At 43.6% G+C, this 21,497-nt stretch overlaps 1 protein-coding gene across 11 annotated transcripts in view; it reads right to left on the reverse strand.

The window, feature by feature from the left end:
* Pex5l (peroxisomal biogenesis factor 5 like) overlaps window positions 1–21,497 on the reverse strand; it is a 203,792-nt gene that overhangs the window by 122,994 nt on the left and 59,301 nt on the right. For 9 of the 11 annotated variants that reach the window (XM_057756753.1, XM_057756758.1, XM_057756754.1 and 6 more), the window contains one exon: window positions 21,170–21,241. The exons of the other annotated variants lie outside the window; for them this stretch is intronic. In XM_057756753.1, coding sequence (XP_057612736.1) covers window positions 21,170–21,241 — 72 coding nt within the window. The remainder of the gene's footprint in view (window positions 1–21,169; window positions 21,242–21,497) is intronic. 11 annotated transcript variants of the gene reach the window in all.

Raw genomic sequence — 21,497 nt, forward strand, 5'->3', positions numbered from 1 at the left:
CAAAGCTGCAGCATTGGAACCCCGGGGCTGGGACAAGCTTCCAGACTCAGGTGTCTGAGCTGGCGCCCCAATGAGGGGAGACCTTAGGCACAGGTATTAACAACATGGGTTGTAATTCCTGGTGGAAGTCTTTCCAGTATCATCTCACATCACACGTGGGTATGAACAACTGCATTCATCTAAATCTCCTTTCAGCTGAGACAACGGTACCCTCTCTCGAGGCTGTGACAAGGGTTAGGGAAATCGTATGTATGACTGTCCAAGCATGGTGTCAGGCTCCCTATAGGACCATAGTTTGCAACAGAGTCTGCATCTGGACAGCTGCAGCTGAGCCAGTAGAGAGCATGGCACATGGGGAGTTGACCAATGTCAGCTACATCTCCCCTTAGTCTTCTGCATGCCGCAGGCATTTATTCAGCCCCATGCTCTGAATCCCATCATCACTACACCATGACAGTTGATACCTCAACCAGGCAGCTCTGACAGGAAAATCTCTGACACGTGGTACCGCTTTCATACACCCTTTAGTCTCTGTCACACCACCCAAGGTCAGACAGTATATTTTCTGGATAAAATACATGCACATATTTTTCATTGTTGGTAAAAATCCAATCCAAACCAAACCAAAACCAACACTAAGGAAAACTGAAAGCTTTTGGCTCTCAAGGCAAAGGTAGCATACAGATGAGAAATGTATTCCCCGTTGACCCTGTCTTCCCACTTGACACCCCCACCTGCCTCACTCTGCCATTTGGGTCCCTCTGCTATCCCCAGCCTCATCCAAGGCTCTGATCTTGAGATCTGTGATGAATAGGACAGCACATGTTTAAGATTAAAAAAGGAAGAGACTGGATTAAAACTCCAGGCTGCACTGACTGGCTGTGTGACGCAGAGTAGGGAAAGAACTTCCATGAACTACAACTTCCTCCATGGTAGACAAGCTGCACCCACCTATTTGCCAAACAGAGGAAATGAAAGGAAGGGCCCAGAATTAGACAAGAGAACAGGTGATGGTGGTGGTGATGGTGGTGAGGATGATGATGGCACTGGTGATGATGGTGATGGTGGTGATGCCAATGATAGTGATGATTATAGTTCCCGATAATTGAACAGTAATTGTATTTAGTTTATAAATTATAATTACCATTAATTGCATATGCATTATCAACATACACTATATTATATAAAGTCTCCACATTAACTACAGAAGTAGCTGTAAGCCACCGTTTGGTTCCTTTCAGCTAAGACACGAGTTGAGGAAGGTTAAGGAACTTGTTCCTAATTACAAGTACAGAGTCAGTGAATAAGCAGCGCCAGGATAATGGACTTGTCGCCTCCAGGGGGTGGACTTTGCAGAACAAAGGGCACACATCATTACAGACTCAAGCTAAACAGCATTCTTACTTTAAAACAATAATCGTATTCTAAACGTTATAATCAAATCTTGTTTACAAGTGTGTGTGTGTCAGGGTGGGAGTGTGGTGAGAACCAAGACCAGATCTAACCTTGGGAACTGCTATTAATTGAATTCTCTGTCTGTCGAATTAACCTCATGCACTATCACACATGAAAACAAAAGCATGTTGAGTTCTAGAATTAAAATCCCTTGATTTTGCACTTCAGAGCTAGTGTTCTGGTGGTCTTTGCATCTGGGACATAAGGCTCTGTAAACATTTGTGCTTTTTTTATACAAATTTTATAAAATTTGAAAACTCCCTAAATTTATAAAGTGGTCAGCTGTCACAAAAGAGCGACAAAATCTGGCAGTGGAGCTTAGGGGCAGCATCTTCCTTCCTGTGGGCTTGCAGCCTCGGTATAGCTCTGTTAACCCACCCTCACCCTCTGGACTGGGGTGAGGCTTGTCTATCTGTTCAACTGTGGTTCGGAAAGTGAAAAAGTCTGAGGCAGGATATGAGATTTGGACACGAGTGCTGACGGTTGTCATCTGACCACACAAGATGAATGAGCAGACAAATCAGAACGTAGAACGGGAGAAACACAGTAGCATGTGGGGGAGCAGAGGTCAAGCCAGGGCTCGGCAGTATTTCTCCCTACAGGATCTGCCTGTCCCCTGTAAAACCATAAACCACACGGCTGTTCCTAGAGCCAGTGGGTGCTCTGTATATTTTCACACATCACCCCAGTCTGCAGTTCTCGCTGGCCACTGAAAACGGCAAAGCACCAGATAAACCAAAAGAATGCCGAGCTCACATTTCCTCTCCGTGGAACAGCACACTGGCTTATTAATCTGAAGCTGCCAGAGCTATTAATGTGCGCTGTTAAAATGCAGTTCTAACATGATTACATAAGTTTCTTGAGGCAATTTTGCTGATGGTGTGTTTAAACTCCAGCAATCAGAGCATCTCCGTGCAGGGGAAGAAACTTTAATAATATTAATTAAAGCCACATCAGCAGCAAGCAAATCCTGTGCCTGGCTTCCCTGGTCATTTTCCATGGAGTCCCTTCGTTTAGATGAATCCCATGGCTCTTTGTGTCCCGAAGCTTGGAACAGCATCTTTTCTTGTCAGATTGTAAACACTTTCCTCATTGAGTTTTAGTTTTTTTAAGAAAAGAACTTTTAATGTTGTAATATTATTCTATTAGTATATAATAATTATAAAAATAGGTTTCCTTGCAGCCTTCCCATACATGTATGCAGCATATCCCAGCCACGTCACTACCCTCTCTGTCCCCTCCCATTCCCTCTGAGCACCTTTTCCCTTCTACCTTCTCTTCTCATGTTTTGTGGTTGTTGTTTGTGACCCAGTGAGTCTCATTAGGGTTACTAAAGGAGTGTGGATGAGGGGTTATTTATCGGTGCTCGAGTCCCTTACCAGCCAGTGGCTACATCACTGCAAAGTGTCCTCCCCTCCACCGACACAGTGCTGTCATATTTTATGTTTAACAACTGGTTTGGGGGACATTTGATAAATGGAAAAGTACAGAAAAATGGTTTATAAACCATTCCCTATCCTAGCACCCAGATAGAAACTGTTAACATTTTACAAGTTTTCTTAGAGTCCTCTGCTGTTGTTTCAGTGGGATTCTAGAGTCGCTTGTTTGACTTTCCTGCATATGTCCATTGCACTCACTATTGGATCTTTCCAAATTTCTGTCATGCCTTTGTTTGCTACGTCGTGTGTTGTGGGCATATTTTTTCCTGTTGCTGTCAGCACAGCCTTCTGCAACATGTCGTATTTCATAGAAACTATACTCTAGACATTATTTCCTTAAAAAAAACTTGAACAAAAGACAACAACAGAAGCCAACAACATTCACTTTTTAAGATTGTGGAGTTGGGGTTGGAACCAGGGCTTCTGGCACGTGAGGCAAGGAATCTACCACTGTGCTATGCTCCAGCCCCGAGTGTTCCCTTCAAATAGCACAGCGGAGTGGACTTGTACTCCAAGTCACCTGAGCTGGGTTGACACACAGAGTTGGGAGCAGTCAGCTTTGTTACTGAGCATAAGCAAAGAAGTTGCTTCAGAGCCAGACAGAAACTCTTAAAGACAAGAGGGACCAAACGCCCTCTCCATCTTTGTTCATCGTGTGATCATGGAGAGGTAGAACAAGCATTTATTCAACTCTCCTAGGGGCTGGAGAACAGAACAAACAAGCAGTTTCTGCTTAGATGTGCTGGTGATATGGGATCAGCCTATACAACTGGGCTCACCTTCAGCCAGCTTTAAACTGCCTTCATCTTGGTGGAGACCCTTACAACTCACCTACCATTGGCCAGTCTCTTCCCTATTACCTTCCCCAGGCTTTGCAGAGTCTGTTGTAAATGGTACTATGGAGCTATCTGTGGCTGAGACGCTGATATTGCCAGTGACATGGCACCGCAGCCCTGACTTCCTGGTGCCCAGGCTGACTTTTGGCAGTTTCCTTTGCCCCATGGGGGATGGGTTCCAGCATACATCAGTCAAACATGCTAGATAATTAGGGCACCTGTATATAAAACAAATTTCCCCTTTCCCTTTCAGATGCTTTAAAGAAGCCAATGTCACCTATTGAAGGGCTGCACCATGGGGCAGATGCAGAAGGAGGGAAAGAGCTGCGCTGGTGATGTCCTTTCAGTCCAGCTGAAATTACCAAACAGGCAAAAGAAAGAGCCTGACAAGGTGGCTGTGCCTGCTGGGTAAGTACCAAGTCGACAGAGGCAGGGGACCTGCTGTATAGGGAACACACTTAAAGGACTCTGGCTAAGAGGAAGGTGGGAGGGGGGAGGTCTGAGGGAAGCTAGCTAGTGCTCTGACTCCAAACAACCCAAGAAAAGGCTTGCAGAGAGTCAATGCCAGGAGGACCAGACTGATGGCATTTTTTTTTTTTAACTTAAGAGGATACACAGTGAGTGTGCTCCCTTTTTCAGTTAAATGCCAAAGCAGAAGAACACACTTTGGATGCTCCCTGAAGACATTTCTCCTGTCCCCATCTTGGGCTCTGTATGATCACATTGTTAAGGAAATCCTGAAAAATATGTGCGTGATGCTTATTTTCCTTTACTACTGACTTGGAAGCCAGTGGCATATTTCAGACATTTGTATTAGTGTGTATAAATTATAAAAAACAATGGGTTTCATTAGAGAAGCTAGCATTAGCAGTTTTGAGATTGACAGCCAGGGCTAAGATTCCTGAGTTTTGCTCAGTTTGGACAATACTGTTTTTCCTTAGTAACGTGCTATGTAGATTCTGTTCCATTATTCCCCAATTTGACTAGATTCTGGGCAATGGAATAGAAACAAAAGGACATCATGGCCCTCAAGGCTTCCCGCCTTCCCTGCCTCTCTTCCTGACTTCCTGAAATTCATGGTGATGGATACGGGATCTACAGATACCACAGGAAATGGGTACTAAGACTTCAGAAGTACACACAGCGAGAGAGCTGGGAAGGACTTGTACCCCTGATTTCTGCCGAGCTTCCTGACCAGCCTGCAGGGTGTAGCACTAGATTCAAATGAGAGAAAGATAAAAAATGAAGCCAGCTAAAACCCCTTTGTTAGGCATTAGTTACATATGTGAACATATACGCGTTAAGAGTAGGAATGGACTTTGCACCATGTGGTTCACGGCAGGTGCTCACAATGATGGATGAAACAAAGCCAGAGAAAACAAAGAGCTTCAATTCTATGCAGACCTGATTCCATTGAAGATTCCACTGCCAAAGCCCTCCCATCTATTCATATGCAGATGTAGCCAGAGAGGTTTATACTGCTCAAAAAATCCGTGATCAATTTAACATCAAAGATTCCATTTTGTTTTGTTTTCAGAAGCAAGGCAGCTGTATGGTTCCTAAGGCTTCCTAGCTTCCTGGGTGTTGAGTGGGACCAGAAAGAATCCTCAGCAAAGGAGGGGAGGTTGTGTTCTGGGGGAGAGGGTTCCCTACAAATCAGGACGAAAAGGATGGAATAGAGTGAAGAAAGCCCCCAACAAAGAGTGAGCATGGAAATAGCATCTCTGACAGATGGAGCAGGAGACCTGGATGGCACTGCGTAGTCAGCACAGGAGGAAAAGAGTTGATAGGAGCCAGAACCAGCTAACAGAAGCAAGAAAGGAAGGAAATGCCTGGTATATAGCTAAGGGCTAATGGCAAGGTGTTCAGAACACCCCCTGAGAGGTGAAGTCTTCTGCCTAGACACACCCCCTCATCTAGCATACAGTTACTCTGGGACAATCATGTATGGTATTAACTCTTCATTCCCTCTCTATTGTTGAGTCTGTAAATCTCAGAGTGGGAAGACAGATGTCATCAGGTGTCTGGAGACCCTGTGAAGTCTCAGAATAGCAGGTACTTTCCGGGTTTAAGCTGTGCAAGGGCAAGTCCAACAGTCAACTGCTGGTGGAGACAGAACCTGGCTGCGAATAACAGAGCCGCAGGCCTCTTAGGATGAGAAGTCAGCTTGGGAAAACAAACTACTTTATTTTTCAGGTATAATTTATCTTAAGTCCAATTATGAGTAAAATATAGACATATTTTGTACAAGTTAGGAAAGAGGACAATGCATTCTCCACTTTTATTTGTGTCTTGTGTTTCAAGGGAACCTGTTCTAGCCTGTAACTCAGAACTCAGTTTCTTCCAAGGAGCCGTGGGGCTTGGAGAGGACTGGAAGGTATCAGGAGATGACACAGGACTTTGCTTTAGCCAAGTCAGACCTCTTCCCTTGCTTCCATTGACTTTTGGTTTTTAACTTCAGGAAGCTTTTAACAAATTCCCATGAGTGTCTGGGAATGTGAAGCAACTTCTAGAAGTATCTAAATGAAGCAGGATGCATGGTTGCTGCTCAGTTTCTTTGGTGGGTTATGGAGAAGCAGCTGGCGGAGGAGGAACCTGGGCTTTGTAGTCAGGCATGCTCCAAATTCCCTCGGGGAAGGGGAGGACAGCACCTCATGTAGACCAAGCTAGACTCAGACTTGGTATGTAGCCAAAGATGATCGTGAACTCCTCATCCTCTTGCCTCTATCCCAGAGTTGAGACTATAGACGTTCATCATCACATCCCATGCTGGCTGGTACGTTTTAACTATCAACTCAACATAGCCCAGAATACCCTGGGAAGATAGAGTTAATGAAGAGTTATCTAGATCAGGGTGATCTGTATGACTGTGTGGACTTATCTCCACTGTTCCATGGCATAGGAACACCCACCCCGCTTTGGGTGGCATCATTCCCTAGACTGTGCTATAAACCATGTAAGAGTAAAGAAAGTTAGCAAGCAAACAATCAGGCAGTATGGGTCTGCTCTCACCGGTGGATGTGGTGTGACTAGCTCCTTCGGCTCCTATCTTACCTTTCCAGTAATGACAGATTGTAACTTGGAATGGTGAACCAAATGAACTTTTCCTCCCTGATGCTTCTTTTCAGTGGGAACAGAAGTGAAAGCAGAGCACACCGTTTATATGGTACAGAGTAGAAACCAGAGCTCCAGGCATGCTAGGCTACAGCTACCAACTAAGCTGTACCCGAGTCCTCAGCTCTTGTACGACTCTTCTGCAGATACTCAAACCTTCTGAGAATGTTTCCCCCTTTTGAATAGCAATGTAATAATTTATTTGAATAATATAATAATACAATTGAACAATAATAATAACTAATAGCATCTCTTTTGTGGTCTGACACACATAGGAGCTCAACCAGTGTAATGCCCACAGCTTTTATCTCCTCTCCATTCTCAAGGACGTGACCCCTTGGACACGGGGTGTAGGTGAGGGTTAAAGTTTGATTTACTTAACTTCATAATCTTACCTATGGTGCTTAGAACATGATCTCTACAGAACATACTCACCCAAAAGCCCCAAACCTCCCAAAGCTCTTTCCTTGACCCTGTCCTAGCATCTAGCTGCCCCATGAATTTATAAACCTTTCTCAAAGAGAGAGAGAGGGGGAGAGAGAGAGAGAGAGAGAGAGAGAGAGAGAGAGAAGAGGAGAAGAGAAGAGGAGAGAAGAGAAAAAAAGAAAAATTAGTGAATTTCTTCTGGTTGGTTAGAAAACTATTTCAGAGGCAAACTTTTAAAAAGATTTTATTTCTAATTATGTGCATTTGTGTGTGTGTGGGGGGAGGGTGCATGTGAGTGCCAGTGCCCACAGAATCCAGAAGAGGGTGCTGGAACCCATGGAGCTGGAGTTCCAAGTGGCTGTGAGCTGTCATGTGGGTACTGGGAACTGAACTCTGGTCCTCTGCATGAGCAGCAAACACTCTTAACGGCTGTGCCTTCTCTCCAGTCCCTGAGCAGAAGCAGATTTCTAAATAAGGAAGGGTTATATGAACAACCTGTAGTTACTAACCGCTGGGAATGTAGCCTGATTTAATTGCCTCACTGATGGAGCTCTGACTCTCCTGCTTAGTGATTCTCAAAGTCATGACTCTACAAGAGAGCTCCTTTTCTTTGATAGCCTGTTGAAGCTAATTGGATTTATATTTTGAGAGATGTCATGTGACTTTCCTGCTGACTCATGAATGTATTTATACATACACATATGTACATTATAAATGTATACATAAAAACATACACACATATGTTAAATGCAACTCCATTAATAAATTTAATCAGGAAGGTATTTATAAAGACTTAGAGGGAGGATACAAGCTCTATGTAGTTTTTTCTTGCATATTAGATTTCTCAGTTGCCAAATAACTACTAGACGCCTCAGCATAAATTTGGCTTTTCCATTAACCGTGTCAAAAAAAAACGAGAAGAATGGGGACCACTGTACACTGTGTCTTCAGAAATATCCTTTATAATGCAAACTTCTTGAGAAAATTAAAAGTCACATGCATGCCAGTCACTCGAGAATTCTGTTCTATTCTATCACTTACAGGCTCATAAAATAATTCTCACTTCTGATGCTACTAATGTAAAAGTAATCAGTGTGTGAATGTGTGTGTGCATGTGTGTGTGTGTGGTGTGTGCACACACGTGTAATTTTATACTGATTTACTTTTTAAAGCCATCTGTAGCATAAGAATGTGACTCCCAAACCTGGGTCGTTTGTGGCAGAGTATTCTGTCTGGTTGATTCACAGGAAGTAATCCCCTTGAGTGGATCAAATAATTCTTTCCCCTTTTCATTAATAAATTCTTCCATAGGGCTCATAAAATAGAAGTAGAAAAAAGCATTGTCTCTTTGTTGATATGGAGGTCAGAGCTTAGGGATTAAATGTCAAGGGGGAGCCATTGGTAGGTGGATGATTAAACCCTCACTTGTATTCTAAGACATACTAGTGGATTCTAGGAAATTTTAGCCTTCTACATTAGTCTACGAGTTTCACATTTTGGGGTCATAAGAAAAGGTTTTAAGTTTGAAATGCTGATAAAACTACATATATCTAAAAACATATTCTCATTATTTCCTTGTTTCTACCTTTCAATTCAGCAGCCACAGGATCTAATTTCTCTAATTCCTTAAGTTGTATCCACTTCATCTAAGATGCTTAAACCCCAATATCAGGGTCCGAAAGTCTCTGCAAATCTATATATTGGCCTCCTCAATGAGTATGATACCAGAATAAACTACATCCTGTGGGATCGGTGGTTCTAATAAGACTTAATATATTTATTTTCTTAACAAAATACAAAAATTCATGTCAGCGCACTCTATGCAAATTTTGTTTCACTCAACATTAGGAAGCAGTATTGTGTAACTGCCACACATAATTCAGGTTAAACCTGAAGTCTTAGGGAGCGATGTAGTATGTGTGACATTATTTCCAGCAGGATCGTGGACCGATCACCCTCTGCAGATCTGCATACATCCTACATAATTTGTGGGCGATCGGTACGTGTCTTCCCACAGGCCATGAACAATTCTACTGCAATTCTTTTCTTTGCTTCCTTTAATTTAATAAGGTGCATCCTAAAAGGAGGGAGAGGGTTATTTGTATGATCACTGCAAAAGTCAAGGAAAAACATGGTTGAAAGGCCGAAGATCCTTGATTTTTATCTAAGGTGGCCATGAACACTAAGTAGAAAACCAGGAGATAAACAATGGAATGTTTACTGAGTGCAGCAACACAAGACATTCACAAGTATATAAGAATGAGAGAGCAAGGCTTCCTTATGACCAAGGACAGTGCTTTATCTTGTGCATGTGTGTGCATGTGTGTATGCATGTATACACATGTGTGTTTCTCACTCGCCTACAACTCCCCAAGCAGGAAGAGAGCTCTGATGATTGGCCAGTGAGGCCCAGGGATCCTCCTGTCCCTCCCTTAGAGGGGAAGAATAACTTTGGCGCGTTGGTATTTGTGCATTAGTTCTGGGGATTGAACTCAGGCTGAAAGGCTTATGAGGGTGATGTCTACAGTCTGACACCATTTCTCCTATCTGAAACTACTGGGAACTGACAAGCATAACATGACCAGTGAGAAGGGAGTTCAAGGACCACCGCCAGCCTTCTTTAGTCAACAGATGAGAAGACGGGAGGAGGCTGGAGAGGGACTGAACACTTTGGGAAGATCGCAAGCAGCTGGTGGGAGCCGACTCTGTCTAGAGTATCAATCCTCAGAACTCTTATGGATGGGCACACAGGGGTTCTGGAGATCTGCTAAGGGCTTGGGAAAAACTTGCTTGACCAAAGAGCTCAGCAGGGACCTCAGCCTGAGAAGAAGGTTGGCCCCTGAAGGACAGTGAGTGAGTGGAGCAGCATTCTCAGAGCCCAGCCAGTGCAGAGGGCGGCTTGTCAGATGCTGAGGTGACAGGCAATGCCAGCTGTGGAGATTTTCAAATGTGGTGGGCACAGAGGTTATGCTAGGGCAGAGTTTTAGGGTTCATCACTGCATGGTTCCACTTCAAGGGATGAGGAGAATGTGGCAAGCTAGGCCATTCCAATAAAGGATTTGAGATGTTTAGTTGGTCTCAACTCCGTTTTGAAGCCCTACAGTGAAGGTTTCTCTTGCTTGCCAAAATAATAAGTAATCTTCCCTGACATCAAATTGGAATATTTTGCAGCAGTTCTCAAGAGTCAGGGATGTGGAACATTTCCATCGAGGACTCCCTAAAAGGGCTCCAGCGCCCGCCCTCGATGCTGAGGCCCAGAGTGCTGTTTTCAAGCAGACTTCCGGTGACGCAGCTGTTGGCGCTGTGAACCACCCTTTGTGGAGACAAGGGATCAGAAATACTGTTAGGAACTGTTCTCCATGCTTATGTCCTCTCCTGGGAACACCCGGAGCTCAAGGAAACTCAAGTCTCATGCTAGGGAGAGAAGCCATCACACACTAAGGGTTCTGGGTGCTCAGCTGTGTTCTGACTGCCCCTTGGGTATTCATACGGGCAGCCTATGCCGTCAAGGTCATGACTGACTATGGGCAGGGGACAAATGGCTCTGTTGGTTAGGTCATCTTCTGTGTCAAAGCACCTAGTAAACACTCAAAGGGAAGAACAGGGGTCTCCAGATGGCTCTACACAACAGATGAGGTATGCTGTATGCTGTATTAGTTCCATCAAAATAGTGCACGCAGGCAGAAGCACAACCAGGACAGAGGCACGGCAACAAGGCGAGCATTGCTCTTCAACCTGTCCAGACACGGACCTCAGGGCAGGGCAGGGTCTGGATGGCAGCCGTCTGCAGGCTCTGCTGAGAACTTAGTATTTTTTTTAATTTTAAAATTCCATTTGTGTGTGTGTGTGTGCATGCACACGAGTGTACACGTGCATGTACGAGTGCCTGCATGCCATGGCGTATGGGTGATGCATGATTAATAAAAGCTCAGGGTCAGAAATTGGGGTTTAACCTGAAGATCCGAAAAGTAAAACAGCCAGCCACTGGCTCTTGCCTCAACCTCAGTCCAAAAATGGCAATCCTGTCTCCAGGAATTTCAGAATGAGACTGTGTCTGAGAGCTGTCTTGCCCCATCTTATAGTCCTCTCTAGGGCTAGGATCAAAGGCATGTACCTCTGTCATTAAAGCATACACCACTGGCGTTAAAGGCATGCACCACCTGATTTCTATGGAAACCAGGGTGGCTACTGGGATTAAAGATGCGTGTCATTGTGGCTACTGGGATTAAAGGTGTGTGCCATTGTGGCTACCGGGATTAAAGGTGTGTGCCATTGTGGCTACTGGGATTAAAGGTGTGTGTTACCATTACCTGGTCTGTAAGGCTGACCAGTGGGGCTGTTTACTCTCAGATCTTCAGGCAGGCTTTATTTATTAAAATATATTTGAAATGTCACTACCTAGGAGTGACAGTCAGAGGGCAACATTCGGAAGTTAGGTCACTCCTTTTATCATGTGAGTCAAGGAATCCAAGTGAGGTGGTCAGAGTTGGTGCCTGGTACTGAACCATTGTGTTGGCCAGCCATTGGTATTCTTCTTGGAGACTATGGAAACATTGGTTCTCTAAGCTAAGCCATGCTGGGATCCACAGGGAAACGTTTCTGTTGTTCAGAAATGTCCAAACATTGCGGCTGTTAACTCAAACTCCTTGAGACAGAATAGGAGATATTTCTAAGCTATTAACTCTGTAGCTTAAAAGTTTGAAAATGTCTCACTTAGTGCGGTCTTGGGCTTCATTCCAAATTAACTACATATTTAACTAAAGGAATCTATCAGGGGTGCACTGTGACTCATTGGTTCACTTTCAAGAACATTTCCAAACCTTAAGGGCAGGCACTGGGAAGGGGTAAAGCACACCTTCGACTGAAAAAAAAAAAAAAAAAAAAACAACAACAATAAAGGCTTCTGTGATTAGTGTTCTGCAACAAAAAGTCATTAATGATTTTCTAATTATACACATGAGATAATTTGTTGTAGAAAATGAATGAGTGTTTTCTTCTATCAAGATCACACAGCGCAAAGCTACGATGGCACCCTCTCCCACCATCCCCTTAACAAGCCATTCATTCATGTGCTTCAGGAATGAGATCACTTGGTCAAAAAGTACTTTGATGAGGAGCACATAGCAATTGTATTGAATGGCCATTTGTGTGTTGAATGTGAACATCCTCATCACAAGATAGCCGAGAAGCGCAAGCCTGGCTAGCGGTAGGCCATATGCCAAACTAATGATTGAAAACGGAGATGACAGGACGGTGGAGTTGTTGTGAGGAAAGGGAAGGAGGAAATGGAGCATACTGAAAAGCAGGTTTGCAAGAGCTGCGTTTCTGTCAAAGCTGGAATAGCAGTGTTGGAGGAAGAGATGTATTCTAGCGGCCACAGCCGGAGGCTAGTGCTAAAGAGAAGAGAGGAGATGTGACTGTTAGGTTGAGTGGGTGAGAAACCAAAGCAGACAGAACATGGTCAGGGCGGGAGCAAGCACAAGGCATCCTGCTGAGCCCACCTAACGGCTTCCTCCCTTGCCCTGGGACTCACCTGTTTCAAAAGTATTAAAATCAACACAAGTGCACTCCCTGGCCTTTCTTCATGCAAAGCTTCTCTCTACCTGCCTGACTTCCCTGACAAGGGCGGTTCAGGTAAACAGACACAGGCCTCCTGGCTCTAGGACTGGGAGAAAATGGTTTCCATAGAGGCTAATGTTTATCTAAACCCCAGGTTAGATAATGTCCTGACATTCTTTCTAACCAAGATGCCCAGTGTTCTCGCATAGATCAGGTGAACCTACCAAGATCAGGACCTGTTCCTGGCACTTAGCTGGCGTTTGGGAACCTGTTCCCCATGCTGGATGACCTCTGCCAGCCGTGATGCAGGGGGAGGAGCTTGATCCTGCTTCAACTTGATGTGCCAGGCTTTGTTCATGCCCATGGGAGGCCTGCCCCTCTCTGAATGGAGATAGAAAAGGAGGGGATGGAGAAGGGGGCAGATGAGAGTGGGGGGCGGGACTGGGAGAAGAGGAGAGATGGGAAACTGTGGTTGGTATGTAATAAAATAAAAAATGTTAATTAAATAAAGTAAAATAAAATAAAATAAAATAAAAAGGCATTGTTGTGGTCATGGTGTCTCTTCACGGCAATAGAAACCCTAAATATGATAGGTATCAATGACCAATGATTGATAACTCCTGCTTTTATGTTAGATTGTTGGTGGTGGTATATGTATGTGTGTGTCTTCCTTTCTTTTGTTTTTGTCGGGGTGAGAGTATTTATTTCATTTGTTTTCATGGGTGTAGTTAACTTCCTTGGGCTGGAGTTTTCCTTCTTATATCTTCTGTAGGAATGGATTTGCAGGCTGATAGTGTTCATATTATCATGGACTGTCTTATTTTCTCCATCTATGATGATTGCAAGTTTTGCTGGGCTGGCCCCCGTGGTCTCTTAGAGTCTACAGCAATCTGTCCAGGCTGTTCTAGCTTTTAGAAGGAGTGGATGTGGGGAGGGTAGGAGGGGAAGGGGTAGATGGGAAGCAGGAGGAGAGGAAGGAAGGGAAACCATGGTATGTATGTAAAATATGTATGTAAAATAAATGAAAGAAAAAAAGAAAATGAGAAGCAAAAGCCCCAGATTTTCCATGCGGTAGCTCAGTGGGGTTCTCCACACGGTGTTCTCCATGTAGCCCAGGCTGCCTTTACGCCCCGCTGCCTCTGCGTGCTACTTTCATAGATCACAGAATTTTCGGTGCTCATTGTGTCAGCTCACGCCATCTCAATTCTGCATTTCCTTATATCCATATCAGCACCACTTCCCCCATTACATTAAAAAGAAGGAAAGAAAACCAGGGAGTGTTTGAAAATAATTTAACATTTATACATTTTTTTAAACATGAAGGTCCAAGTTTTTTCTTTCTTTCTTTTCTTTTTCTTCTTCTTTTTAAACTGAAAGTAACAGGTTTGTAGTTGTATAATTATATGTGGCACTGAATTGGGGGCGGAAACTCAGTATCTCCTCTTGCTGACTGGAGCTGCCTTGGTGGGTCGCATCATTGTCTGAGACATTGGGGAAGATGAACTGGGAAAGGAGAGGCGTGTTGAGCAGGGCTGGGACCTTGTTGCTCACTGAAGGGACAGACTGGCGAAGAGATGAATGTAAAAGGCAGTCCTGACTGGGTTTTTGTTCTGTCATGGGCCACATCTTCTGTTAGTGTAAATGCCGCCTACCCCCTTCGTTGAGTGGGAATTCCTGTTGCCAGTTTCCCTCCTAAGAATCTTCAGCTTCCAGAAGGACTTGAGATGCCCTGGAAACTGACTTTAATATTCTCCATTAGCCAGCTCAGTTGCTAATGTCCCATGCCGTCAGGGGACAAGTCAAAAAGGGTAAGGAGGAGACAAGCAGAGCGAGACCCTGTCTTTTGCTCACCTATTATCTGCTCTTGATCTGAGTCTGCCAGCACAGAGTCACAAGCTGGGTCCCCCAGGGCTATGCACAGAACCAGTTTGTTTTGTTTGATTCCTACCATTTAAAATCTCAGAGTTGACGATAGCCATTTCAACAGCGGCAGCTTAATTATGCTTTTTGACCAGGTACTATGTCGTGCTCATAACTTATTTCCAGCATGTGGAACTGGTATGTGCCACCCTTCTCCAGAATGATCAACTTGTGCCGAGTGGTCCCTTCCCTCTGCTCTCCACACTCCACATTCCCTGTGCCAGAGCCTGTGTCCCCAATTTCTATACATGAAGCATCCATATCTATGACCCCAGTAAAAGTACTATTGCTTAGAATCATTATAGTTAAGTCTTCCCTCCCAGTCCAAGGAGTACTCTACCTAATAGGCCTGTGACTGTTGCCATCAGTTCCTACCACTGCTTGGCTCAGTGCCTGCCATTTGTGAATGAAACCCTCATCACCCTCCATGCATGTGGCTAAGTCCCTGTACTGAGGGACTTGTGTAATTCTCTCAACAACTCTACAAAATTGTCTGGCTCATGACATGCCCTGGATTAGAGCACCTATGCACAGAAGGTGTGAAGAACACTCGGGAGCACACTGGTGGAAATAACCAAATTCGAGTTCTTCTGACACACACACCCATCTACAATCCTCCCTCTAGGAAGCGAAGTTTTGTGAAAAGCAACAGACTGAACATCAGGAGGCCCCAGATTCTAGGCCTGGCTCTGACCAGAGGACACATGGCTTTTCAAGGAGGTGTCCCTTTGTGAGCCTTGGAACAGACGCCAATGCAGATGGCGAGAGAGCATGGCACAGATGACAATCTGAAGACGCAGAGAGCCTAGCTGCTAACTCCAAACTCCTCTTCTTAGGAGAACAAAGCCAAAGCAAAACCAGGGCAAGGGAGTCTGGCCAGGGACTCAAGCCTGCCTTGGAGTCACCCTAGGAAGACTGACCTGCTAGGTTTTCTGTGACCCACTAACCTCACAGTGCAGGAATCTGTGAAAAGACTCTGAGATGAAGATCTTGTATTTCCCCCCTCAGTTTGCCCTAGAGTCAGGGACTGCTAAACAGAATCAGTAGGAGGAGTTGAAATGCAGGCTATTAAGCCAGAGTTTAATGATGTGAGTTTGTCAGGGAAGCACAGAGGAAGACATTATGCATTACGATGGCTCTTTCCCCTTCACTATCAAATCCTTGGGGTTAACTTTGGAGTCCCTGATACATGTGAGACTATTTGGGAACAATATACAGGGTCACCCTATCTTCATTTCACAAGTTTTATGTTTAACCTCATTGGAAGTAGTGCTTCTCCTTTACAATATTTGTTGATGATAAATAGCTTTTCTGAAATGATGGATTGATTGGTCTACAGAAATGAGTCTTTGTTTATGCTGATTCACAGACATGGCAAATAATCTGCCTTCTTTTCTTGTAGCCACTTCTCATTGATCAGTCTTTTGTGAAAAAATTGCTAATGAGCTTATGCCGATTGCGTTCTTAATCAGGGTATCACAGCTGCATGGGGTGCTGAATTCTCTAAGTGTCATGGAGTCCCTTGCTTTGGGCTCTCCAGGCTGAGCAGATGAAGGAGGAGTGGTCCTATGTTCTTGATAGCCATGTGCAGAATTCTGAGAAGGCATCAGAGAAACTATTCCATGTGATACCAAAGACAGGCTCTGGTACTTTGGAATCCTCAGAAGCAAATGGGGTATGAATTATATATAAACTAAGCAACCATACTGAGATGGCCAAGAAAGTACTGGCCTGATGGTGCTGAGTGGCACACCCTTCATCATCGCTGTACTATTTATGAGTTCAAGGCTTGAGTTAGCAGGTGGCAGGACAGGTTATCTCTTAGTACCAGGAGGAAGCTGAGTCACGCTCTTTCATTTTTATTTGATGCTGGCCTTGATCTCCTTTCCACAACTCATTTCCATGGAACCACGAGGAAAGGGCAGATTGCAACCCTACTAAAAGGCTTGTGGCTGTGGGAGATGCAAGGGACAATTCTACTTTGCTTCCTCCTCTTCTTTAGGAAAATAGTTCTGATGTGCATTGCTTCTTGCCCAGGATCCTCTCAAAAGTTTTAAAGAGATGCAGAAAGGTTTCAGGTTAGGTAAAATGTGTGCTGTCTTGTTTCTCGTGTGCTTGGAGCCCTCCCTTGAGTATTGCGGTGGGCAGGGGAGAAGGCACATGGCTTCAACAGCCACCCTGCAGTTCCCATTCTCCCCCCATCCCCCATCTTTTATTTGTTTATTTCCTTGGAAGAATCCTTTTTTTCCTGGAATGCCTAGAGGCCAAGAGGGATGTAGATAGTTACCAAGTATTTATGGGACATGTATCATCCCAGTGAGTACGCAGTAACAGAACATGGTCAACTGTGATGGTTTCCAGGTAGTGATTTTATGTAAGTAGACCAAGAAGACAGAATCAGTTTATACCAATTTATAGGGTAATCAGTAATGGTGCAGAGGGCACAGAGCTTGGACCACATCAGGTGCCCATGGCTTTCAGTGCTATTGGTACCAAACTAGGGACTCTGGGAAAGTCCATTCATCACCATAGGTCTCAAGGTTCTGCCTTGCTAAATTGTGTGGGGGTGGGGTGAGCGTGAGTACATGACTGACTAGGTTCTCCACATAACACACACAATCTATGCTTTTCGGAGTCTTTAACAGATTTTGCCTCCAATAAACCATTAGATAGGATGAATGGGGCACTAGTTTACAAACAAGAAATGTGATTTCTGGGGCTCAGAACCAAAAGGGATACCACAGCGCTAACTCAGCCCAACTGCAGGCTTGGCCCTTTGAGGCAGCACTGTTGGGAGTGTCTATGGTGACTTGCTTTTCAGGCACCACTGTATCGAGTATCTATGCATTCTAGTTTTTAGGTTTCCAGGTAATAACCACTTGAAGAACATCAGATTTATTGACCTCCCCATATCTTTTTCCTCTTTCAGAACTGCAATAGCTATTTTATTGGATTCAGTGTCTTAGAGTGTGGGCTGAAACCAGAGCAGTGGTGGAGGAGTTAGGAATGTAACACTCAGGCCTGACCTCACATCACAAAGTTAGCAATGAGTGGGGTGAGCCCAGGAAGCTCCCTAGGCACAGCCAAGGCTTCTGAGGACCGATGCCCTGACCTAATGCATGTGCTCCCTCCCGACTGGATGATCCTTGGCATCTCCTCACTTAGTGCACCAAGAAACACACGGGACCAACTCCCCTCGGGTCCCCAGAATCAAACAGACCCAAGCATTCTATACGTGCATTTTTGCAATGCTCAAACCTGTAGCTCTGTATCCTTCACAAACCCTCAAGCTTCCGGACTTATCATGTGTGTCTTTGTTACTTCCTTCAAGTCTGCTTGGAATCTGAAACTATCTTAAACACCAGCTCTGCAGCCCAACATACAGGAAACCTCGAGTTAAGCCGAATCCAATTGAAATAGTAATTTAAAATAGAGCAAATTCATTATTTAGTCAAGGTGGTTAAGACTGTAAATTCAAGGTACTTTCCCATCCACTTCCTCCAGTCTCACTCCAGAAACAGCAGCAACTTCAGGAAATAATTTGTGTTTCCTTGAGACTAATTAACAATCAAGACCCTTGTCTTCTCCAATAAAGAAAGAATATTTTGTTGATAAAACTGGTATGCATGCACATACACATATATGATTTCTCTTTTAGAAGTTATTTTATATAGCATTCATTAAGTAAAGTTCTGCTTTGTTTATGGCAAATGCTTGAAGTTTAAAACCATTAAGATTTTATTGCAATACATTCATTTTCATTACTTTTCTGTTTAAAGCATAAAACCTTTGGGAATATCAAGTGCAAATATGGACTCCAATTCCCATGCAATATGCTCATATTTAAATTAAGTATGTGAAAGTGTGCATATATATATATGAACATATATTGCCTATTAGCTTAAGGTACTAGTTTAAGAATCCTCTGTGACTTTTAAAATATGAATTATGAATCACATTTGCTAAGAAATTTTCACAAAGGGAGAAGTACATTCTTGCCCATCAAAAGCAAAAGTCTTACGCATTTCCAAAATTTACTCTGTTTTTCCATATCAAAATGACACAGCAACATCTTCTGCCCTTTGGAGAGCGGCAGCCTGTGGTGACAAGCCCACATCCTGCACACTGCTTCTGCTCTTAATGTGCTTACATAAGCAAGGCTGGTCTCTCCGAGGAAGCACTGGCCTTGCCAATCACCTGACTGACGAACTGGCGTGCACTTGCGGAGGGACAGCAGTTAAGTGACAGATTTCATGAGATCATCGACTTCTGCCCATCACAGAACTTCAATTACATTATTTATTTTCCTTAGATTTTCTTTCGACAGCGGTCACTAGAAAAGCTACTTGGAGTTATACGAAGATTGACAAACAAATGCTTTTTGAAGATACAGATTGCCATAAGGATTACTGGCAAAATAGTACATAGGGACACAAAGTTTAAATATTATTACACATATCTGTGTAATTCCATTATGTATATGGAGTGAACAATTGCATTTCTGGAGCAAAACTGTATTTGATACATGCATGTACCCACAAACATGCTTGCATGTCTCTTAATCTTAGAAATAACTTTCCTGGAGTTTTATAAATAATTTTATAAAGTGTTTTCCTTGCTATTTTAGTTGGGGGTGTGAACACTGCCATTACTTCAACCTAGGATTCACTCAAAACTCAAAACTCAAATCCTCCAGAGTGAGGGCAGACTCTTCACTGCCAGCAGTCAGTGCCTAAGCTGACGTGTTCAATGTTTTGAAGCAAGTTTTAGCAGGAATGACTCAGCAGTACTGGGTCACTCCGAGTGGTACCAACTTGGTGACTGCCCTGGAAGTATGTGGTCCCAACAGTATAAATTTGTTGAAAGTCAGCATGGGAAAATGAAGTCTCTCCTCCATGAACTCATCAAAAATACAAAGACAAATAATTCTGGAGTTTTCTGAATGACAACAATATGTTAAAACATGAAGCTTAAAGGGAAGAAGCTAAAAGCTTTGAGTAGGAAGAAGATAAAAATGAGTATAAGAGTAAGGATTTATGATTAAACAAGAAATAAAAACTAATTTCAGTTTGATAGGTGTGTGTGTGTGTGTGTGTGTGTGTGTGAGTGTGTGTGTTTCTTATGGTACACTCACGCATCCTTTATTAGTCTGTCAGGTAGGTCCAATCCTTAACCAGAATCACAGTCCACGGGAGGTCTAGAGTGCATGTCTCAAGTAATTAATCGAGCATAATTAAAATAACAGAGGCACAAACTGAGGCTCCATGTACCTTATTAGTTAAATTGACAATCTGGCAGTGAATAGCAGAGCGCTGGCCAGACCCTCACACCCCTACATTGCTGTTTTCGGGGGCAGCAGTCACAACAGGGCTGGAAGTACAGAGGTGACGAGAAAAGTCCTGCTGTGCCCACAGACCATGAACTCTCATGGGAATGTTTTGCCCAGCCAAGATCTTCCAGGAGCTCCCTTCAGTTTCCCCAACCATTCTAACAAGCAGGACTTTCCACTGCCACCTTTTGGTAGCCATTCCCCATGTGACACACACACACGCACACACACACACACACACACACACTGACTCCCTTAGTGTCATCATTACGACATAGAACCAACTACGTGACGAGAAAGTTGTCGAAATTCAACAGCCATTCTGTAAGTCAATGGCTACTTTCTAATATCCTTATTAGCTCAGACTTTTTAATTATCACTGTTGACACTGCCCTCAGAGACAACGCCACATGTATGTTAAGTACACTGGCAGTTACCTTGTCTCCTTGATGATTAACAAAGATGTCAAGGGCCAATGCCAAGCCAGTGTTCTGGCTGGACACTGTCCACTCCCTGCTGTGTCATTGTTTATGCTCTGTTAAGCCATTTTCATTGCACCTTATGGGCCAATATAACATCCAAGCTAGAGGGTTCTCAAATTCTGGGCAGCATTATTTGACCATACAGCAATCTCTTTTCATTTCAAATCACCTTGACACTGCAGACAAACAGAAACCAAACTGGGGGAGATCTAAGTTTAAATATCTCAAATTTCACATCTTTTATTAAACCCCTCGATCATACTTTGTTTTACAAGACACACCAATGGTAGTGTTTCTCATTTTCAAGAAAATGTGCTTCCTAGATCTTACTTAAATCTTTTTTTTCTCAATCAAATTATGTTACTTTGCCTCACTGTATTGAGTCTGCAGAGTTCTCTCCTTTCAGCCTTGCTTCATGCCTTATTGTTCATCTTCACAGCACACAGAAATCAGTGGAGCGAGATGAGGGATGCTCTGATGCTACTCAAATCTCTATTAATAACAGCTGTACTTAGACAAGCTAAAACAGCTGTTGGGAAGGGCTCTCAACCCAAAGGCTACCAGGTCAAAGTCTAATGGCAACAGGAAATATATGGAGTGTTCACTTACCTGCTTCTGATCAACAATTATTTCGAGGTCTTCATCACTGCTTAGCTTTCCATAGCCTTGTTCTTTACTTTTCTTGTGAAAGAACAATTTTAAATATACTTTAGTTTCTTTTCATTAAAAATCTTAATTTCTACTTAATAATTCTTAAAGACAAAACTATTTAACTTTCACTAATCACAATGCATCATTTTTGGCATCGGTCCCTCGTGTACAGCAAACCATCATCTTATACCTCTACATTGACTTTGCTTATCCTCTTGCATCCAAGGACTGTGCCCTCAGTCCCTCCTCAATATTCTGTCTTATTCTATAGCTTCAGCAAAGATTC

The sequence above is a fragment of the Chionomys nivalis genome, chromosome 24, assembly GCF_950005125.1.
Source record: "Chionomys nivalis chromosome 24, mChiNiv1.1, whole genome shotgun sequence".
NCBI classification, from domain to species: Eukaryota; Metazoa; Chordata; class Mammalia; order Rodentia; family Cricetidae; genus Chionomys; species Chionomys nivalis.